This window comes from Natator depressus, chromosome 28 (genome assembly GCF_965152275.1).
Source record: "Natator depressus isolate rNatDep1 chromosome 28, rNatDep2.hap1, whole genome shotgun sequence".
In the NCBI taxonomy this organism is placed as follows: Eukaryota; Metazoa; Chordata; order Testudines; family Cheloniidae; genus Natator; species Natator depressus.
Genome location: NC_134261.1, coordinates 7,726,131 through 7,748,793, shown reverse-complemented (window position 1 = coordinate 7,748,793; position 22,663 = coordinate 7,726,131). Strand labels below are relative to the sequence as shown.

Here is a 22,663-nt window from a genome sequence, read left to right as displayed (position 1 = left end):
CACACAAAATAGAATTAATTTACACACACAATTTTAAACAGGAATATCAAATTGCAATGCAAAAGAAAACAATCATGGCATTCTTTTACTTATTTAAAAATGCTAAATCTACAACAAATTGGTGACCCTCAAAGGTCTGTTACTGCCTTGAAATCAGTCCAGACACAGATTCTGGCTGATGTATCTCTATCCGTTGGCCCATTAGGCCATTCCTTTCTGTTATTCAAAAAGGGTGGCTGGCAGGATATGATCAGATCATACACCAATGCATTTAATACATGCGACGTTCTTATTCTTTATCCTTCATTCTAAATTATATGAAATATAAACATAAAATCCTACTACTCCATTTGGGGAAGAGTTTGGGGGAGTTGTGTTCCTGATTTTTACTTGACTTGTCTCCAGCACTTGTTTTGGTTTGGCCTTCCCCTTTCTGTCCCTGTTTGAAGTTTCTGTTTCTATCACAGCAGGTGATGCAATGGTATGTGAGAAAGAAGAGCAGAATTCTCAGCAGGAAAATCTTGAGCAAGTGGATAAAGACAGAGCACTATCACAAAGATCGGAAAGGAATGTGTCCAGGAGTCATGAGCAGGGAAAATCCTGTGAGATTCAGCACAGACCAGAAAGAGAGCAGGGAAACCAGCCAGGGGAGAAAGTGGGAAAATTAATTTCATGTCAGGGAACTCAGAAGGGCCTCAAGGAAAACACAACACAGCAGGAAATCCTCAGGGGAAAGAGAAACAATACATGCACTGAGTGTGGGAAAAACTTACAACACGACTCAGCCCTTATAAACCATCAGAGAAGCCACACAGGTAAGAAACCCTGTGAATGCCGTGAGTGTGGGAAAACCTTCAGTCGCAGCTCAGCCCTTATTAGGCATCAGAGAATCCACACAGGGGAGAGGCCCTATGAGTGCAGTGAGTGTGGGAAAACCTTCACTACCAGCTCAGCCCTTTCTGAACATCAGAGAATCCACACAGGGGAGAGGCCCTATGAATGCAGGGAGTGTGGGAAAAGCTTCATTACCAACTCAGCCCTTTCTGAACATCAGAGAATCCACACAGGGGAGAGGCCCTATGAATGCCGTGAGTGTGGGAAAAGCTTCATTACCAACTCAGCCCTTTTTCAACATCAGAGAATCCACACAGGCGAGAGGCCCTATGAATGCCGTGAGTGTGGGAAAACCTTCACTACCAGCTCAGCCCTTTCTGAACATCAGAAAATCCACACCGGTGTGAGACCTTATGAATGCCGTGAGTGTGAGAAAACCTTCAGTCGCAGCTCTACACTTATTAGACATCAGAGAATCCACACAGGGGAGAGGCCCTATGAATGCTGTGAGTGTGGGAAAACCTTCAAACACAGTTCACACGTTATTAGGCATCAGAGAATCCACACAGGGGAGAGGCCCTATGAATGCCGTGAGTGTGGGAAAACCTTCTCTTGGCACTCAGCCCATGTTAGCCATCAGAGAATCTGCAAGGGAGATCAACACCATAAAAACCTCTAGGGCTATCCGTACTTTTTTTTCTTTAATACTTTTCCTGATTCCCAAATAGTAACTTTTGAAGCTGTTTGAACTGTTTGCAGCACCGTTATCCCTCAGCTTGTCCAGAGGAGTGGTCCATTTTTGCCTTTTGCAGTTCGCCCTGTTTTGACGTTGACACATTGGTTCTTTCTATCAACTCAGTTGTCCCATGAGTAATTCAAGTGTGCCCTTCCTACCAGGGAACCAGGAAGCATCACATTTATACCATTCCTCCTGTTGCAGTTATTGTTAGAGTCACCAATGATACAAATTGTATCATTGCCAGTTGTTCTCACGTTGCTCTGGGTTCTGCTGAAGAGCAGCTATACTGGGAACTTTTCAGATTATATTTAAATGAACAGGAGCAGGGGCAGGGGGGAAGTGTCATTTCAGCCTCTGTGACACTGCAAGGAGATGGAGTGACTCAGAGATTCCCTCCTTCCCCATCACTGCAGAACGGTTACCTTTTGTCTGAGCCATGCAGAGTTTATCTTAGTCACATTCTATCCCTCCACTTCTCAAAGTGCCATGTGAGGAAGAGTTCTCGGCTGTCTGTGCTTGGAGATGATGCTTTGACTTCTTTAATCCTATATCAGAGTCGCTATGACTGGAGATGAAAGTGTCAAAGACCTGGGAGGGGAATTCAAATGGATCCCAAAAACAGTATAATCATTTGGAGTTTAAATTGCCGGGTCCACCTGTTGGTAAAGCCACTTCTGGCAATGTGGCTGTCCCCCCCCCCCCCGGCGTGCCCATTATTTGGACGCTAGGATAGTAAAAATTTTGTAAATAACATAACTGACTATTGAGACAGTGCTGAGTGAAGTATGTTTGAATGGATCAGAGGAGAATGTGATCGGAGAATCTCTTGTCCTGATTCTGAATAATCAGATGTAACCTGCTTTGAAATTTTACTTGACACTTTCATTGTCATGTATTCTATCTCTCTGTGATGTGGGTTTCTATCTTTCCTGAAGGCTGTTTGGTCACCCAATCAGATATTCGTTCAGTTTGATAGGCTATAGCTCAGATATATTGGAGAATTTAAGACAAATGACCACTTGTTAAAGTCATCATTTCTCACTTCAGCTTTGCTTTTTCCCCATCCCTCCATGATGACATGGAGAAAGTTCAAGTGCAGTTCTGTCAACAGGGGAGAACTCTCCAATTTACTGGACATGCTAACAAAGGAACAGAAGTGATTTAAAATCTCCACTCGGAAATGGTGAACAACAGCAGAACCCCAGCTAATTGGAAGAAGTGCATATGATCACAGTGTAACTCGATTGTTTGTCAATATTGTCTCTGATGATCTGGGGAGAGAATTCCATGGTAAGTGATTTTGAACTAGGTAAAATGGCCACGTATTTGGTTCCCAAATCATCTGTAACCCAGGGAAGATCTCTCCTAGCTAATCCTATATTATGGGAGATGCTGCCCTTCATGACACAGATGTTGAGGAAATAGAAGTGGGGTTTTTGTTGTATTTATCCTTTGTGGGTACTAAAAATGTGTATAAAATGAAATCAGTTTTGGAAATCTAATAGCTGCAGAAAAATAGCTAGTTTTTAATGGAAACTCCAGCTCTGGTAACTAACAGAGATTCTGATCCAGCCCTGTATCCAGTCCCTTGCCTGGAACTGTTCCATGAAATTAAAGAAAAGCTGGGCATGTTTTGGGAAGCCATTCCTCACTAACCCTGTTGAGATTTTGAGTGGTTTTGTAAAGGATTCTACTTCAGAGAAGTGTACATTTACCCTAACCAAGGCCAAGGATTTGGAAAGAATTGGGTTGAAAGAGTACACAGTCAGTTCTTGGTTTCCACCCCAGTAAAGGAAGCTATGGTGACCAGTGACCCAAGGAAAATTGTTTGTACAACTCCACTTCCTAGTGCAGTGTCACTGATTACAGTTCCAGAGGATACCAGGGTTAGACTGAGAAGAATCATCATTCACTGGTGGGATGCAAAGAGAGAGTGCTTCATAAGACATTCCTTCCCCGTGGATCCCAAACTACCTGCCTGATTGGGTAAAAAGGACTGTCAGGCTGAAGAAATAATGGTAACCAATGGGGCAATGAATCTGTCAGGCTCTAATTTCAGGCTTCCGGATACTCGCATGTTGAGTCCTGATTCCATGGTTTGTGTCTGACGCGATGGCTACACAATAAAGCTGATGTTGGCGCAGCCGCAGCAATGTCGCTGCACTGGTGTAGCACGGCTAGTACAAATGCTCGAAGCCAATGGGAGAGATCTCTCAAGCTGGACTTTATTAGACCAGCTCTCGGAAGCAGCAGCAGCTATGTTGGCAGGAGAAGCTCTCCTCCTGATAAAAAGAAAAGGAGGGCTTGTGGCACCTTAGAGACTAACACATTTATTTCAGCATAAGCTTTCGTGAGCTACAGCTCACTTCATGCTGTAGCTCATGAAAGCTTATGCTGAAATAAATGTGTTAGTCTCTAAGGTGCCACAAGTCCTCCTGTTCTTTTTGTGAATACAGACTAACACGGCTGCTACTCTGAAACCTCTCCTCCTGATGTAGTGCTATCTACACAGAGGGTTTGGACTGTGTTACTATGTTGCTCAGTGGTGTGGCTTTTAAACACTCCTGAGCAATATACGTTTACTGATAAATGTCTTTAGTGTAGACCAGACAGTTTTATCTTGTGTTTTATGCATTTACATCCCTTCTCCTCTAGCTTCTCCTACTTTGAAAGATTAAAAAGTGTGAAAAGAGAAGTATTGTTCCTCATAATGCAAACATTCCCACATAGGAGACCCCTTCCATCAACACACATGGCAGAAGACCCAGAGATATATGAACCCACAGAAGTGGTTGGGACCTATGTTGGGACAAACCACAACTTGATCCAAGATTCAGTTGTTGGCAATGGGGATTAAAAGAAAATGAACATATATGATGAGAATTTGTGGTCTTTGAATATGTTGTTGTTTCCAATGACAATGAAATTATAGGTAAAGTTATTAGTTAAAGAGTAAGAGAGTAATTGTGTGATAATCTGAATTATTTTGGGAAACTGAAAGTTGTCTTGTTTTTTGTTTTGTTAGTCTTACAGCAAATGATGGTTAATTTGATTTAATTTACCCTCTGTAGTGTAATGAGTTCTGGTAGAAAACCTCATTCCAAAGGTTGGGGTGGGAGACTGTGTTTGAGAAAGAGTGTATAAGAATATTGGCCCAGTATAGATTTTAATTTTTTGTATTTCAAATAGAACTTATTTTGCTTAGCTTCAGAGTCAATTTCTATTAAAAAGAAAACTACTGGAGGAGACAAGTTGTCTAACCTTTTATCCACTTACACTGTAAGGGTCACTGACTTCCCCACTTCTCTAATTTGCAAAGGAAAGACATGACATCTGTCATAGGATGTGTCCAGCAGGTAGGAAAGCTGCAATTGTCAACCGTCAATATCAAGGAAAAGAAGAGTTCCAACCATTGTCATTTTAGTATCTTATTGTTCCTTTCTCTATTTTTTGTGCTTGCCTTTCTTTTATATCAGGGTATGACTGTATAGCTCATTGCATGTGTGACAAAAGCTCATTGGTGCCAATTAGCAAAGGGGTCACTGTTATTCACAAGCAACTTCTGTCTCAGTCCTGACAAACTTGCCACAGCTAATACACTGATTTTATTATATTTATCCAGGAAGCATACCACTGAGAACTCTACTGAAAGCTTGTAAATTATTGTTACTCCTAATCACTGCTAGATGTGTACGAGTCATATTTAAGGAATAATGTAAGTACATGGAAAATTATGCCCATATGGTATTTTCATGAAAGTGAATCACCCCAGTCATAGGTCTTGATGGGGATGGCCCATTCCAGTGGGAGGGAATTGTCACCAGTCCCTTGCTAACCAGTTATGTGATGTATTGCTCCATTGTCAACCTTTGCACCAACCCAGAAAAGCCAATAGAAAACTATCAAAGACAAACTATAGACATCGAAATCCTGTGGAAGTGAAAATGACAATATGACAATGAGAAGATCGTCCTTTCTGTGAATAAAGACAAAAGACTGATTCAGTTTATAACAAGGTGGAGAAAAACACTCTGGGTCCATTCAAAAAGGAGATCCCTAACAACCAGTTGCACTTCACGTAAGGCAGGGCCCTGGGTCCTAGAAACTAGCAATCACTGCAATAGTCTGAAGTGAGGTGAGAATCTACTTAGATGGAAAAGTATCTATTAAAAAGTGTAGGTTGCATTTTGTCATTTTGTTGGTAATGGTTGGTTTCCATCAGTCACATTTGTTTCTGTTTAAATCTCTATCCCTTGTTAAATAAATTTCTGTTTGTTCAATAACTGTACTCAAGTGCTGTGTGTGATGCAGTAGAAGTGGTCTACAGTAAAACTGGTAACCTGGGATATACTGTTCCTTCAGGAAGCTAGGATCTGGGATTTCTCTGAGTATCTGGTGATCGGGGCTGGATGCCAGAGGGGGACACATTGAAGGAACTCAGGAGCTAGGGTGCTCTGTTGGCAACTGGCAGGACTGCTGTAGCTCAGAGGAGGGTGCTCGAGTGCCTGACAGGCTGAGTATCAGAGGGGTAGCCATGTTAATCTATAAGGTGCCACAGGACTCTTTGCCGCTTTTACAGATCCAGACTAACAGATGTATTGGAGCATCCGACAAAGTGGGTATTCACCCACGAAAGCTTATGCTTCAAGACGTCTGTTAGTCTATAAGGTGCCACAGGACTCTTTGCCGCTTTGACATGCTGAGTGAGTTTGGTCATTAACATCCAGCTGCCAAATGCAAAAATCCCTGTTACTAGTGGCAGGTGGCAACAAGGAGACTCACAGCCCTCAGCAGCCTGAGAAGAGTCACATTGTTCACCTATGTTGATCCACCTGTCAAATCCACACAGGGAAAGTACCCTATAGCATAGTTCCATGAATCAGAATAGCCCTAAAACTCTGCCCTATGAAATCATGGAACATGTGTTCTTCCCTCTGTGAAAGCATGTCAAGAATCCAAGTGCTGGAGGGTAGGGATTGGGTCCAGAGTGATCTAGACAAATTGCAGGATTGGGCCAAAAGAAATCTGAATAAGTTCAAGAAGAAGAGCAGAGCCCTGCACTTAGGACAGAAGAATCCCATGCACTGCTACAGGTTGTGGATCGACTGGCTCAGCAGCAGTTCTGCAGAAAAGAACCTGGGGATTACAGTGGATGAGAAGCTGGATATGAATCAGCAGTGTGCCCTCGTTGCCAAGAAGGCTAACGGCATATGGGACTGCATTAGTAGGAGCGTTGCCAGCCAATCAAGAGAAGTGATTATTCCCCTCTATTTTGCACTTCTGAGGCCTTATCTGGAGTACTGCGTCCAGTTTTGGGCCTCCTGCTACAGAAAGGATGTGGACAAATTAGTGAGAGTCCTGCAGATGGCAATGAAAATGATTAGGGGACTGGGGTACATGATTTCCAAGGAGCCCCTGGGAACTGGGCTTGTTTAGTCTGCAGAAAAGAAGAGTGAGGGGGGATTTGATAGCAGTCTTCAACTACCTGAAGGGGGGTTCCAAAGATGATGGACCTAAGCTGTTCTCAGTGGCCTGACCCAGTACGGCTGTTCTTATGTTTTATGTACAGGAATGAGGCACTTACAAAGCAGAAATGGGGGAAGGGATTTAAATTTAAATCAGTTTTAGAGTGAAATGTGTTCAAACACAATGAGACTCGATGTATGGAAGAAATAACAAGTGATCCCCAGCTCCTTCCCCCAAGTCTTATGTGGGGATTAGCTACCAACAGCTGCGACTGCCGCTCTGAGCACCTCTGCAGCCCACCAGCTGGTTCTCATGGGGCAGATGGTGAGTCGCTGGGCAGGGCTGCTGCACCGGCTGGGGTCTGAAATATGAACAGGGATGTAATGACTCTACACTGGCCTTCCGTGGGGGTTGAGGATGCTGAGGCAGTGGAATTGAAGCATCACAGTCGTCAAGATTCAAAGCTTCTTCGGGGTGGAGAGGGGGGGATTTTTAGTGCATCCCCTTAACTACTCACCTACGACAACCTTACAGCCCCCAGCTTTCTCATTGCACTGTGGTTGTGTTCTCTGTGGAAAGGATCTCCAGCAACTGGTATTTCCAGCTGCATTAAAGAGTCATAAAAGAGAAGGAAAAGTTAATGTCTTAGAAAAGTCTCTGTGTGTGTTAGATGGGTGGGAGGGTTTCCAGAAATCAATTTGCTCCAGTCTCTTTTCTCTGGGATTTCCTTTAGAAAAAGCTGAAGCAGGGAGCCAACTATCTGCCCTCTCTGAAGCGCAAAATCAGGACTTGTAGATTGAGACAGCGCAGTTGTCAGAGAAGGCTGTGAAAGGCTTGTGGCTAAGTGCCTGTAGGACCAGCAGTGACTGGGGCAGGGAAGGAGCCAGGGGGATGCTGGAAGAAGCAGGGAGTTCTGGTGTCCAGACACCTTTTCTGGCAGCTTTCTGAGCAGCAAACAAACCAATTCCCCTGCCAATGAACAATCCACCTGCGATTAAGAGCAGCACTGAGGGGCTTTCTCTGCCATTTCTGCTGGGGTGGGCAGACATTCTGGAGGCTTTTATAGAAGAGAATTGAGAACTGAGTTGGGAAAACCAGTTTGAAAACAGGAAGCTCAGGTTTAGACTCATTTATTTATAATATTAAATATTCTTCAAGCGATTGCTCATGTGCATGCCACAATAGGTGTGTGTGCTCGCCACGTGCACCTGTGCTGGAATTTTTTCCCTTAGCAGTACCCGTAGGAGAGCGTCCATAGCGACCCCTGGAATGGTGCCGCCATGGCATGGTATAAGGGGTGCTGTGCACTCCTCCTGCCTTCAGTTCCTTCTTGCCACTAGTGAAGGTGCTTCAGAACAGCTCTGCTGCAGCTTTACCTCTTTGGACTTTGCTGAGTTCAAAGTTAGTACCTGTAGTTACCAAAAAAAATGTAGCATTAGCATAGTTAGGATAGTTAAGTGCGCCCAGATCAGGGCATGCCCCACGCCCTTGGGTTTAAGTCGTGCAACACTTGTCAAAGGGCCTATGCCCATGAGTGATCCTCATGCAGACTGTTTATGCAGTCTGGGAAAAACCCACCTCAGCCACCGCTGCAAAATTTCCAGATCCTTTAAGCCTCAGACCAAGAAGGAGAGGGACATACGGCTCTGAGCCCTGACCCTGACACCGCTGCACCACTCCGAGTCGGCACCGAGCACCGTGGCATCAGTGCGTGGTGACCCAGTGGTGCCCTCCACCAGTCGGCCCTGCTCCCAGTCTACGTGGAACTCCTAAGAAGGTGAAGAAGAGGTCTTCCCCACCTAGGCCCCAGGGTAAGGCTGTGGGAGGGACAAGACCTGAATTGGGCAGTTCTTAATCCCCATCAGCCTCGCGGCCTCCAACTCAAGTCAAGCAGAGTAGCCCAGCCCACTCCGAGCTGATCTCCCTGGACACCAGTGGCCACATTCAGGTGCCATCCATGCCAGAGGCCCTGCAGGCGGCTCGAGACGTTTTGTGTCTACCGGTACTGGTTGTACGGAAACCAGTGGCTCCCTGATCCAGAGTAAAGCCAGCGCTTGGCCCTCCACAGTCACCACCCAGATGGTACCGCTCACAAGTCGAGGGAAGGTTCCTGACGCTGTTCTCCACACAGTGACCATCCCACTCGCAGCCCACACCGGTCCCCATCGATCCCCACCAAGTTGTCTGGCTCAGTGCTGAGCAGCAGGGGTTCCAGGCACCACTCCGCCTAGAGCGAACGCAGACCTCATGATCAGCGCATGCCCTACTGGGACCAGGGCAAACGGCACCGGAGGACACTGACTCTGAGAAGCTATTGTAACCCTGTGATGCAGCAGGGAGCGGGGAGTGTTGACCTGGGCATGTGGCAGGGGAGTTTCACTGGGAATGGGAGACCTGAGAGCCTGTAACCTGAGCCAGGAGGGGGAGGGGGAAGGTAACACCTCTGCCCGGGAATGTGGACAAAGGCTGCAGGAGAGAGCCTGCTGGGGCAGGGTTAGTTTCAGTTTGGTGCTGGGTGGTGGAACGCAGGGAACCCCAGGGCTGGGGTCTAAGCTCCCTGCTCCCCCAGAAGGACTTGACTGAGGGGTCCTGGATGTACCCACAAACTCTGTTTTAGACTGTGTTCCTGTTGTCAAATAAACCTTCCATTTTACTGGCTGGCTGAGAGTCTCAGTGAATCCCAGGAAGAGGGGTGCAGGGCCTGGACTCCCCCACACTCCGTGACAACTGGTGGCAGAGGTGGTATCTACTGCACCCCGAGGACGGCGCTTCCTGCAGTAAGTGACTGGGAAGCAGTAAAATGAAGGGGGATTGACGGGGACCAGGCATGCTGAAAATTGAGAGAGAGATGGTTTCAGGGGGTGGTTAACCCCTGGGAGTGTGTGACCGGAGAGAAGGACTTTTGCAGTAACAGGGTCCCCGGGGAATTGCAGCGAGCGGTCCCAGGGGCAGAGGAGTCTGCAGCTCGACCCTGGCAAAGAGGCGGTGACCTCAAGAAGGACTGGCACCCTAGGCGTTCTTCCTGGAAACCACGGAAAGCTGCCCAGGCCTGCGAGTGGCCAGCAGGAAGATGTACGCTAAATGCCTTAAGAGTGACCTGGTGGAGCTGTGCATGCAGAGGGGGCTGCGCATTGGGAGGTCCACCAAGGAACAGCTGATTGCCCAGTTGGAGGAGAAGGATCGCTTGGATGACCCGATCCCTGTCCATGAGGGAAGCCGCGCAGTGAATGCAGCGTGGGTCCTGGTGCCTGACCGGGCTGGGAGGGGTCAGACTGCTGCTGAGGACATCCCAAGACCCTTCCTACCTATGACTGGTGGAGGGGTTGGGGGAAGCCCAGTGAATATTGAGGGTACCCTGACCCCGGCAGCCACCAGGGGATCCTCCCGGCAGATCTCCCCGTCCCTGGAGCGGAGGCGGCTGGAATGGGAGAGGGAGATGAAAATGCGGGAGCTGGAGGATCATGAAAAGCAGCGTCAGCATGAGTGGGTGGAGAAGGAGAGGCAACGTCAACATGAACTGGAGCTGGCCAGGCTGAGGAGCAGTGGGGCCCCAGCTGCGGTGAGGGGGGACCCAAGACTGCAAGGAGCTTTTATAAGTGCTTCCTGACCCAGCGTAAGGAGGGGGAGCACATAGATAGCTTCCTGACGGCCTTTGAGAATACCTGCAAGATGCACAGGGTTGACCCTGCAGACAGGCTCCAGTTTCTCACCCCCTTACTGGACGCCAAAGCCGTGGAGGTGTACAGCCGAATGACAGGGGCGGAGGCAGGGGACTACGAACTGTTCAAACAGGCCCTGCTCCGTGAGTTTGGGCTGACCCCTGAGATGTACCGGAAAAGGTTCTGGAGTCAGCGTAAAACACCTGAGGTCACCTACCTACAACTGGTCAACCGAATGCAGGGATATGCCCGCAAGTGGACAGCTGGGGCCCAAGCTAAAGAGGACCTGCTTGACCTAATTGTACTGGAGCAACTGTATGAACAGTGCCCTTCCGACCTGAGGCTATGGTTGGTGGACAAAAAGCTAAAGAACCCACAGCACGCAGGGCAGCTGGCTGACGAGTTTGTGAACAGTCGGTCAGGGGGTAGCAGGGAGGAGTCCCAAAAGAACAGGCCCCCCACGATGCAGAGAGAGTGTCACCATGGGACCTCCCAGCAGGGAAATAGGGAGAACTCCCTCCCAAGGGGAACACCTGGCGTCGGGACCCTCCGACCTGCTCGAGGGGACCAACGTGACCTGAGCTGCTATCGCTGGGGCCAGAGAGGCCACGTATGGACCCAGTGCCCCAGGCTCAGGGACAGACTGAGCAGACCCAACCTACCCAGGGTTAACTGGGTGGGGACCCAGCTGGACAAGGGGCAGACGACCCAGGCAAGGGGGGCTGCCAGCTTACCACCTGCTCAGGAGGGAAGAGTACCCCAGGCCAGCTCCTCCAGAGGGCTGGATGCTCTGGACTCAGGGTTCTCGATTTACAGGGTGGGCGCGGGGCTGTCCCTGCGGAGCGAGTGCCTTGTTCCCCTGGAAGTGGATGGGAGGAAGGTCAATGGATACTGGGATACAGGTGCAGAGGTGACACTGGCCCAGCCCAAGGTGGTGGCACCAGATCGGGTGGTGCCCAACACCTACCTGACCCTGATGGGGGTGGGCGGGACCCCATTTAAGGTGCCCATGGCAAGGGTACACGTGAAATGAGGGGCCAAGGAGGGCCCCAAGGATGTGGAGGTGCACCACCATTTGCCCACTAAGTTTTTGATGGGGGAGACGTAGAGGACTGGCCAAGCAACCCCCAGACCTCCCTGGTTGTGATCTGTAGCCAGAACTGGCGAGGGGCACTGCACCCTGACCTTGGGGAGGATACCACACCGGAGGCGCAGGACCCTACCCTGGTGGGAAGGGAGCGCTGAGGGGCACAGCTCAGAGAGGCTGTGGCCTCAGACCCGGCCAATGAGAGGGAACCAGGCCCCATCCCTTCCCCAGCTGCTGACTTCCAGGCCAAGTTGCAGAAAGATCCCTCCTTGCAGAAGCTCAGGGACCTGGCCAACCTCAGTGTGGTACGGACCATGAGGAGAGGTTGCCAGGAGAGGTTCCTGTGGGAGAAGGGGTTCCTGTACTGAGAATGGCCTCCCCCAGGGGAAGTGGAGTCCTGTGGGATCAGGAGGCAGCTGGTGGTCCCCCAGAAGTATCGCCGCAAGCTACTGTACCTGGCCCATGACATCCTCCTCTAAGGGCACCAGGGAATCCGGCGCACCCGGCAGAGGCTGCTACAGAACTTTTACTGGCCGGGGGTCTTTACCACTCTCTGGCAGTATTCCCAATCCTGCAACCCCTGTCAGAGGGTGGGGAAGGGCCAGGACAAGGGGAAAGCAGCTTTGAGATGGGCAACATCATAAAGGAACCTTTCCAGAAGGTGGCCATGGACATAGTGGGACCTCTGATCAAGACGACCCGGTCGGGGAAGAAATACATTGTGGTGGTGGTAGATTTTGCCACCCACTACCCCGAGGCAGTGCCCTTAGCTTCCATTGAAGCAGACACCGTGGCAGATGCGCTCCTGACCATTTTCAGCCGAGTGGGGTTCCCCAAGGAAGTCTTGACAGACCAAGGATCCAACTTCATGTCGGCCCTGCTCCGGTGCTTATGGGAGAAATGTGGGGTCCGGCACAACTGGGCCTCAGCTTATCACCCCCAGTCCAATGGGCTGGTGGAGAGGTTCAATGGGATGCTAAAGATGATGCTGAAAACCTTTATGAACCAGCACCCGCAGGATTGGGATAAGTACTTACCTCACCTGTTGTTCGCCTAGAGGGAGGTACCCCAGGAGTCTACCAGGTTCTCGCCTTTCGAACTGTTATATGGAAGGAGGGTAAGGGGCCCCCTGGACCTGATGAGAGACGAATGGGAGGGGAAGGCCACTCCCAGTGGAGAGTCAGTGGTGGAGTATGTCCTGATCTTCCGAGAGAGACTTGCTGAACTCATGGGCCTGGCCAGGGAGAATCTGGCCAGAGCCCAGAAGAAGCAGAAGGTCTGGTATGACCGCACGGCGCGGGCCCATGAGAAAGAACAAATGACAGGCCGCCTGGAAAGGCCCTTTCAAGGTTGTCAAGCAGCTCAATGAGGTAAACTATGTGGTGGAGCTGTCGAACCGGGTGCACCACCGCTGGGTGTACCATGTGAATATGATGAAGCCATATCATGCTAGGGGGAATGTGGTGTTGGCCGTGTGTGGACATTGGGAGGAGCAGGGAGATGACCCTTTAGAAGATCTATTCCCTGGGACCAGAGCTGGTTTCCCCACTGGAAACAATTCCCCTCTCGGATCAGCTAATCCCTGCCCAGCAAGCTGAGATCAGAGGGGTGCTGCATCCGTACCGACAGCTGTTTTCCAACCAGCCTGGACGCACTAATCTGACTGTCCCCTGGGTGCAGACAGGGTCGCACCCGCCGATAAGATGCTCCCCCTTCCGAGTCACAGGAAAAACTGCTCAGGACCTGGAAAGAGAGGTCCGGGACATGCTGGCTTTGGGGTTGATCCAGCCATCTGCCAGCCCTTGAGCCTCGCCAGTGGTGCTGGTCCCCAAAAAGGACAGGTCAATCCGGTTCTGTGTGGACTATCGGAAGCTCAGTGCCATCACTGTATCTGATGCCTACCCCATGCCCAGGCCGGACGAGCTCCTAGACAAGCTGGGAGGAGCTCGATACCTTACCACCATGGACCTTACAAAGGGCTGCTGGTAAGTGCCGCTGGATGCAGATGCCCGGCTGAAATAGGCCTTTATCACCCCTCTGGGGCTCTATGAGTTCCTGACCCTGCCTTCCAGCCTCAAGGGAGAGCTGGCCACCTTCCAGCGCCTGGTGGACCAGCTACTGAGGGGGTTGGAGAGTTTTGCGGTGGCGTATATTGATGACATCTGTGTCTTTAGCCAGACCTGGGAGGACCACGTGTCCCAGGTTAGACAAGTGCTGGACCAACTCCAGGGGGCTGGGCTGACTGTAAAAGCAGAGAAGTGCAAGGTGGGGATGGCTGAAGTATCTTACCTGGGCCATCCGGTGGCGAGCGGCCGCCTAAAGCCAGAACCAGCTAAGGTGGAGGTGATCAGAGACTGGCCTGCTCCCCACACCAAAAAGCAGGTCCAAGCCTTTATTGGGTTGGCAGGATACTATCAAAGGTTTGTGCCCCGCTTTAGCGCCATAGCCATCCCCATCCCCATCACTGAGCTATGCAAAAAGGGGTAGCCAGACAAGGTGGTCTGGACCGAGCAGTGCCAGGAGGCTTTCCGGGTGCTGAAGGAAGCTCTGGTCAGTGGCCCAGTTCTGACAAACCCAGACTTTGACAAGCCCTTTATGGTGTTCACCGATGCCTCAGACACGAGACTGGGGGCGGCGTTAATGCAGGAGGATGGAAAGGGGGAGAGACACCCTATTGTGTACCTGAGCAAGAAGTTGCTACCCCGGGAGCAACACTACGCGGCCATCGAGAAGGAGTGCCTGGCCATGGTGTGGGCCCTCAAGAAACTAGAGCCATATCTCTTTGGGTGACACTTCACCGTGTACACCGACCACTCTCCCCTGACCTGGCTGCACCAGATTAAAGGAGCCAACGCCAAACTCCTGAGGTGGAGCCTGCTCCTGCAGGATTACAACATGGACGTGGTCCACGTGAAGGGAAGTGCCAACATGATAGCGGATGTGTTGTCCCGGAGAGGGGGCCCTGAACTTCCCCAGGTCACTGGTCAGAGTGACCCCGCTCAGTTCAGTCTCGAAGGGGGCAGAGATGTGACGCAGCAGGGAGGGGGGAGTGTTGACCTGGGAATGTGGCAGGGGAGTTTCACTGGGGATGGGAGACCTGAGAGCCTGTAACGTGAGCCAGGACGGGGAGGGGGAGGTAACACCTCTGCCTGGGAATGTGGACAAAGGCGGGAGGAGAGAGCCTGCTAAGGGGGGGGTTAGTTTCAGTTTGGTGCTGGGTGGTGGAACGCAGGGAACCGCAGGGCTGGGGTCTAAGCTCCCTGCTCCACCAGAAGGACTTGACTGAGGGGTCCTGGGTGTACCCACAAGCTCTGTTCTAGACTGTGTTCCTGTTGTCCAATAAATCTTCTGTTTTACTGGCTGGCTGAGTGTCTCAGTGAATCCCAGGAAGAGGGGTGCAGGCCCCGGACTCCCTCACACTGCGTGACAAGCCCCTTGCGGTACGGACGTCGATGCCTCTCCTGCTCTTCATCCCGTTCGAGTTCCCCGCCACAGCACCATTCCCGCAGACCAGGTGTAGGTCGCTGGCACCCTGCCATTGCAGATCTGCCTGTCAGAGCCGTTGGCGGAGCAGCCGCTGCAGATGGTACTTCCGCTCCTCCATACTGGGATCTCGATCTCAGCACCGCTCGTCATGCCACCACTCGTACTCATCCCAGGATAGCAGTAGATTGTATGCCAGCCCAGCCTCCCTTTGAAGTCAACAGCAGTGGCACCAGACTTCCTGCCCAGCGCCATGGTACCAGTGGGCCCTGTGGGTCCCGACGCAGCCCATGGTTGTGGCTCGCTAGGTGGCCAGAGCCTCAGAAAGGCCCTCAGCCTCCCTCTCTCAGCCCCCCAGAAAGGGGTCAGTGGAGCGCTCATCCCAAGTCCTGGAGTTAGAAGGGGATCTACTGGTGGGACCTACAGCACTGGTGGGGATGCAGAGCACTACACCCACATCCTCATCCTCCCCGGATGAGGCTATCATGGCTCCTCCTCCTCCTGTCCCACAGGAGGACACCAAAACCCACCAGGAACTTTTGAAAAGGGTGGCATTAAGCCTCAACCTTCAAACTGAGGAGGTGGAGGAACCCTCAAACTCCCTCTTCGATGTCCTTTTGGCTACAGTGCCGGCCAGGGTGGCTCTGGGATTCCATGAAGGGGTGACAAAGATCTCAAATGCCCTGTGGCAGATCCCAGCTTCCTTGCCCCCCATCTCTAAGAGGGCAGAATGGAAGTATTTTGTGCACACCAAGGGAAACGAGTATCTATATACTCATCCCGCCCCCAACTCGCTAGTGCTTGAGGTGGTCAACCATAAGCAGCATCAGGGGCAACCCGCTCCTACCCCTAAGAATAAGAACTTGAGGAGACTAGATTTATTTGGTAGAAAGATTTATTCATCCTCGAGCTTCCAGCCAAGGGTGACGAACCATCAAGCCCTGCTGGGAAGATATGACTTCAACTTGTGGGGCTCAGTGCCCAAATTGGCAGACTTCCTCCAGGAGCGTGATAAGAAGGAGTTTAAGCAGGGCCAGTGCAAGGATATTTTGCTCCCTAGGTGAAAGTTCCACCTTGCGCGCCCGCCCTGCCCACACATTGGTTCATTGAAGGGCAAATCCCAATGAGCCTTTATAGACCCCCCAAGAGCCAGCTGTGTCCAGGGACTGCTCCCCAGACTTGGTTCCCCCCTCCCAATCCCCTGAACACCCCTGGAGGGTGCACAGGCCCTCGGCGAGCCCTCCCCACCCCCACCGGCGGCCCCCACCCCGAGTCCACTCACTGGCTTTGCTGGGCTCGGGCTGCTGCAGCAGCTCGGCAGGGAGGAGCCGCCCTCCGGAGGCACCGGAGAGCCAGAGCACCCTGCTTATGGCAGCGGCAAGCCCCAGCCATGGAGGAGCCAGCATGGCGCAGGGGGGCGGCAGCCCTGCAAAGATGGCAGCGCTGCTAGAGGGGCGCAGCCATGCCTCCCGTCCCTCCTGCCCAGGCTGCGGCCTGGCACCCCCACCCCCGGGGGCTCCTGCAGGCTGCAGTGGATGCATGTGGTTGCCGGCCCCCGTCTGCCCCCCAGCTTCCGCCACGCCTAGGGTTACCGTATTTCAACAATCAAAAAAGAGGATGGGGGAGAGCCTTGCCATAGCCTCACCCCATCCACTCCCTCCCACTTCCCACCCCCTGACAGCCCCTCTCAGAACTCCCAACCCCCCCCTTCTCCTTGTCCCCTGACTGCCCCCTCCTGGGACCCCTGCCCCTAACTGACCCCCAGAACCCCACCCCCTACCTAAGCCTCCCTGTTCCTTGTCCCCTGACTTCCCCAACCCTTATCCACACCCCTGCCCCCAGATTGACCCCTGGGACTCCCTCGCCCCATCCAACCACTCCCTGCCCCCTGACAGGACCCCCAGAACCCCTGACCCATCTAATCCCCGCTGCTCCCTGTCCCCTGACTGCTCCGATCCCTCTCCACACCCCCGCCCCCTGACAGGCCCCCCCAGAACTCCTGACCCATCCAACCCTCCCCCTTCTCCCTGACTGCCCCCCCCGGCCGAGACTCCCCTTACCATGCTCATGCCGGTCAGATGCTGGCTCCACGTGGAGCAAAACACACTGCTGGACTGCCATGCGCACAGGCCCTCCCCCGCAGAGTGCTGAGGCAGTGCGAGGGGCAGCGGTGGCTCACATGCCCAGGAGCTGCAGAACCCGAGCACTGTGCAGGGGGGATCTGGGGGGCATGCCTGCCCGTGCTGCTTGCGGCGGCCCCCGTGCGCCCCCGGCTCCTCCCTCACCACGGTCAGACTCTGTGGCTCCCTGGAGTGTGAGCCGCCGCCGCCCCTCCCGGAGCAGGCTCAGGGCCCCACGCCCCAGCGGCGGTGGCAGCTCACATGCCCGGGAGCCGCAGAGCCAGAGCGTGGCAAGTGGGGAGCCAGGGGGCACAAAGGGAATGCCGCCCATATGTATCTGCTGCAGCCTTCAGGAGCCCCCCGGGGGGGGGTGCCGGGCCACAGCCTAGGCAGGAATCATAGAATATCAGGGTTGGAAGGGACCTCAGGAGGTCATCTAGTCCAACTCCTGCTCAAAGCAGGACCAATCCCCAAGTTTTGCCCTAGATCCCAAATGGCCCCCTCAAGGATTGAACTCACAACCCTGGGTTTAGCAGGCCAATGCTCAAACCACTGAGCTATCCCTCCCCCCTGGCAGCTCCTCCCTGCCGAGCCAGGGCACCACTTTTTGGTGCCCCCAACCACTTTGCGCCCTGGGAGACTGCCTAGTTTTACTAGTGGTTGCAGCAGCCTTGAGTTTAAGGCTCTGGTCGAGGTGGTCACAGCTGCCACCAGGGTGGTCCTTCAGGCAGCCTCAGACTCTGCGGATATGACTGCAAGATCTATGGCCTCTACTGTGTCCATGAGGAGAGTGTCATGGCTGCTGTTATCAGGGTCGTCCAGCGAGGTGCAGAACTCCTTGCAGGACCTCCCATTCGATGGCAAGGCCCTGTTCATGGAACAGACATAAAGTAACACTGTCTTAAGGACTCCTGCACGACATTAAAGACTTGGTCTCTATGTCCCGGCCCTGGCCAGGACCAAATTCAAACCACAGCAGGCCCCCAGTCAGGCCATCCACTCCAGATAAGAGCCCCCTTATAAAAAGTCAAGGGACTATAAAAAGCACCGACAACGGCAGTTGCGGTCTCCACCCCAGGACTCTAAGGGCAAGTGGGCGGGTAAGTGCCTGGTTTGATGGGATGCCTGGGAATGACTTACCAGTTTGTACCAGAGATCCTCCTGACCTTCCCTTCTGTTCCCGAGACTGTGTTAGCCTCCTTCCACTGGTGGTCCACCCCGGAGAACATGCTCTAAGGGGTCTCGTTCAGGGATCAGCTCCTGACTGTAGCGTTGGCGTCCAATGCGTTGGACTTGGGGTGGGAAGCCCATGTGGGAAACCTCCAGACCCAAGGTCTGTGGTCTGCACAGGAACACGCCCTGCACAAAAATGTCCGTCTATCCTGCGTGGCCTTTTGCTCGTGCCTAGCAGGCAGAGTGGTCAGAGTTCTCATGGAAAACACAGCCTCGATGTTCTACATCAACAGGCAAGGCAGGGCCTGCTCCTCAGCCCTCTGCCAGGAAGCCCTCAGGCTGTGGGACTTCTGTATAGCCCATGATAGCAACTTGGAAGCCCACCACTTACAGGGTGTCTGAAACTCTCAGGCGGCTCGGCTGAGCCGGGACTTCTCCTCTCAGCACGAATGGTCACTGCACATGGAGGTGGTGCACAGGATTTTCTGAACGTGGGGCACTCCCCAAGTGGACCTCTTTGCGACCAAAGAGAACCACCGCTGTACCCATTTCTGCTCCAGGGGAGGGCTGGGCATGGGCGCGATCTTCCTTCTGTCCTGGTCTGGTCAGCTTTTCTATGCCTTTCCCCCAATTCCGCTGATCGGCAAGGTCTTGCCAGATAAAGACGGACAGGGCTTGTGTCCTTCTGATCACCCCGGTGTGGCCCAGACAGCACTGGTACGGGACTCTCACGAGCTTGGCAGCTGCCCCGCCGTGGCCATTGCCAACCCGCCTGGACCTTCTCGCCCAGGACCAAGGTCACCTTCTCCACCCCAACCTAGCAGCCCTCCACCTCACGGCGTGGCTGCTCAGGGGTTAGGCCAGGAGGAGAGGACTTGCTCGAACGGAGTCACCCTCCATGCATCAGGCCTACCTGGAAAAATGGTCTCGGTTTTCCTGGTGGGCTGCCTACTGGGGCATCTCACCAGTGGCTACCCTGATCTGGCTTATACTGGATTACCTCCTTCATCTCTGTCAAGGTGCATTTAGCAGCCGTATCGGCCTTTCACCTGCTGGTACAGGGCCGCACCATATTCTCTTATGCCATGACCAGTTGATTCCTTAAGGGCTTGGATCTCCTTTTTCCTTATGTTAGACCCCCCCGGTCTCTCAGTGGGACCTGAACTTGGTTCTAGCCAGGCTAATGGGACCTCCATTTGAGCAGCTTGCTACATGCTCCTGGTCCTACCTCTCATGGATAGTAGCCTTTCTTGTGGCAATCACGTCTGCTAGGAGTGTCTTGGAGCTCCGGGCCCTGACCTCCAAACCCGTCGTTCCTCCCAAGGTGGTCTCTGCCTATCATATGGGCCAGGACATTTTCCTGCTGGTGCTCTGTCCCAAGCCCCACGTGTCCAGTGAGGAGCGCCACCTTCACATGCTAGATGTAAGATGGGCTCTGGGTTTTTACCTAGAACATAAAAAACAGTTCAGGAAGTCTTTGCAGCTGTTCATCGCCATGGCCGAGTGCATGAAAGGTTGGCCGATCTCCACTCAGCGGCTCTCCAATTGGATCACTTCATGTATCCCTACTTGTTATGATCTGGTGGGAGCTCCCCCACCACCGATTGTGAGGGCACACTTGACTAGGGCGCAAGCCTCGTCGGCTGCCTTTCTGGCTCACATCCCTATTCAGGACATTTGTAGGGCTGCCACATGGTCTTCAGTCCACACATTCATCTCGCTTTATGCAATCATCTCCCAGATTAGGGAGGACGCCAGGTTCGGCAGAGCAGTGCTCCATCCTGAGTGTCTGTGAACTCCTACCCTTCCAACAGCTATATCTTGGAATCACCTATTGTGGAATGCACATGAGAAATCACTCGAAGAAGAAAAGAAAGTTACCTTTTCCATAACTGGCGTTCTTTGAGATGTGTTGCTCATGTCCATTCCACTTCCTGCCCTCCTTCCTCTCTGTTGAAGTTGTCTGGCAAGAAGGAACTGAGGGTGAGGGGAATGCGCAGCACCCCTTATACCGTGCCGTGGTGGCGCCACGCCAGGGGTCGCTGGGGCGCTCCCCTATGGGTAGTGCTAAGAGAAAAACTTCCGGCTCTGGTGCACGTGGCGAACATGCACACCTATTGTGGAATGGACATGAGCATCACATCTTGAAGAACACCAGTATGGAAAAGGTAACTGTCTTATCCTTCAATTCTAGTGTCAGAATCAATACAATTGCTTCAGCCTGATAGTTTCCCAAAGGGAAAACTTCACTTCTCTCCAAAGGGAGTTGAAAGACAAGGAGGGTGAGGGTAAGAGCTTGTGGTGGACAACCTCTGTTGGTAAAAGAGAAAAGCTTTGGAGCTAACCCAGAGCACTTCTTCAGTTCTGTGTACCCCGAAAGGTCGACTCTTCAGTAAAGAGTGGTTTGAACATAAGAACAGTCATACTGCGTCAGACCAGTTTATCTAGCCCACTATTCTATCTTCCAGCAGTGGCCAATGCCAGGCACCACAGAGGGAATGAAGAGAACAGGGAATCATCAAGTGATCCATCCCCTGTTGCCCATTCCCAGCTTCTAGCAAACAGAGGCTAGGGACACCATCCCGGCCCATCCTGGCAAATAGCCATGGAGGGACCTATCCTCCATGCACGGCTCTAGTTCTTTTTGGAACCCTGCTCTAGTCTTGGCCTTCAAAATATCTTCTGGCAAAGAGTTCCCCAGGTTAACTGTGCATTGTGTGAGCACCATGGCCCCTGTGGAGCTGCCCTTCTCCTTCCCCTTCTATGATCTCATCTTTCATTGATGAGCATTTTTTCTATTTCGCGTCAGAATCATCCCAAACTAGCTGCCCTCACCTCCTGCCCCCTTAAAGAGACACTGTCCCCTGTCTTGTGTAAATCACTGACATCTCTCCTCCCTCGGCACTGACTGTCCCTCCGTGCCCTTGCTCCTCAGTCTGTGCTGATTTAACCCTTCCTTCCACTCCTGAAGGGTTCTCCCTTCTTTTTCATCATCAAGCAGCCCAGTAAATGGGAATCTTAAAAGTACCCAGGTGATTTAGGAGGAGAAACTCACCTTCAGACCTTCCATGCAGTTGGCACTTCTCCCTCACTGAGCAGGATTGAAATTCATGCAGGGAGACTGCTGGGCCACATCCCAGATGGGCATGAGCAAAGCAGCAGGAGAACCTGGAGATTGAACCTAGAGCTTCATACATTCAAACCTTGCTGTCTTCCACTGAGCTACACCAGCAGCCAAGTTAGGCTTCCTAGGTGCTACACTCAGAGACCTCCTGTTCCCAGAGCATCTAGTGGCCTATAACCTTCATGGGAAGCCCATTCCCCTCTCTCAGGGTGAATCATGCTGTCCTGGAGGTTGCTGGTTCATACGGGTCATTTTGCAGCAGGGCCAGATTCTATATGTGGGGGAGAGAGAGTTTGCCCTGCCCTGGTGCAGAGATACACTCAGTCCTCTCCCCTGCATTTGGTGGGGGGTGCTGCAATCCCCTCCTGGCAGGTAATGGTGGTAGGGGGCGCTGTGAGCAGCTCAACACCTGGCCCTGGTGGCAGTAGTGGTGTGGAGAGCTCCAGGTGTTTCTAGGATCTACTATTTCCACCTACCTGTAAAGTCCAGCTTTCCCCAGCACATTCACTGTGGTGCAATTGGGTCACAGTTTCCACGGCTGTACAGCAAAAAATTACTCCCAGTTTCCCTTCTATCTGCAGCACGATTAGCCTGTGTCAGTGGTTAATGAGGTGGATCTAGTCGTAGATGGTTATTCATTCTCCACCTGGACAATTCAGACAGTCCATTTCCTACTCAAATCCCCAGCACCTCCGTGATCCCGGAAGCAGGGGTTGGGTTTTCCCTGAGGCCCTGAGATTTTCAGGGTCCTTTTATCCCTCGGTCTCGAGTGAACTCAGCTTTTCCCCCATCCCAGACATTCCATGATATAACAACAGCAGCATAAAGAAAGAGAGGAGGGAACATCTCAGTACCAGGGTTGAATGTTCCCAGACCCCTCTGTTTGTCCATTGTTTCTACTGCAGAAGAGGAAGGTTCCATGGAATTTGACACCCTGCTTTGCACAAGGGACAGAGAAAGATCTTGCTGTTCCTAGGT

At 52.1% G+C, this 22,663-nt stretch overlaps 1 protein-coding gene across 1 annotated transcript; it reads left to right on the top strand.

Moving 5' to 3' along the window:
* The first annotated feature begins 447 nt into the window (after nt 1–447).
* LOC141978988 (uncharacterized) lies at nt 448–5,724 on the top strand. Its single transcript, XM_074941441.1, has 2 exons — nt 448–2,863; nt 4,304–5,724. The coding sequence occupies exon 1, from the start codon at nt 479–481 to the stop codon at nt 1,511–1,513; it is 1,035 nt and encodes a 344-aa protein (XP_074797542.1). The 5' UTR covers nt 448–478; the 3' UTR covers nt 1,514–2,863; nt 4,304–5,724.
* Nucleotides 5,725–22,663: the final 16,939 nt, after the last annotated feature.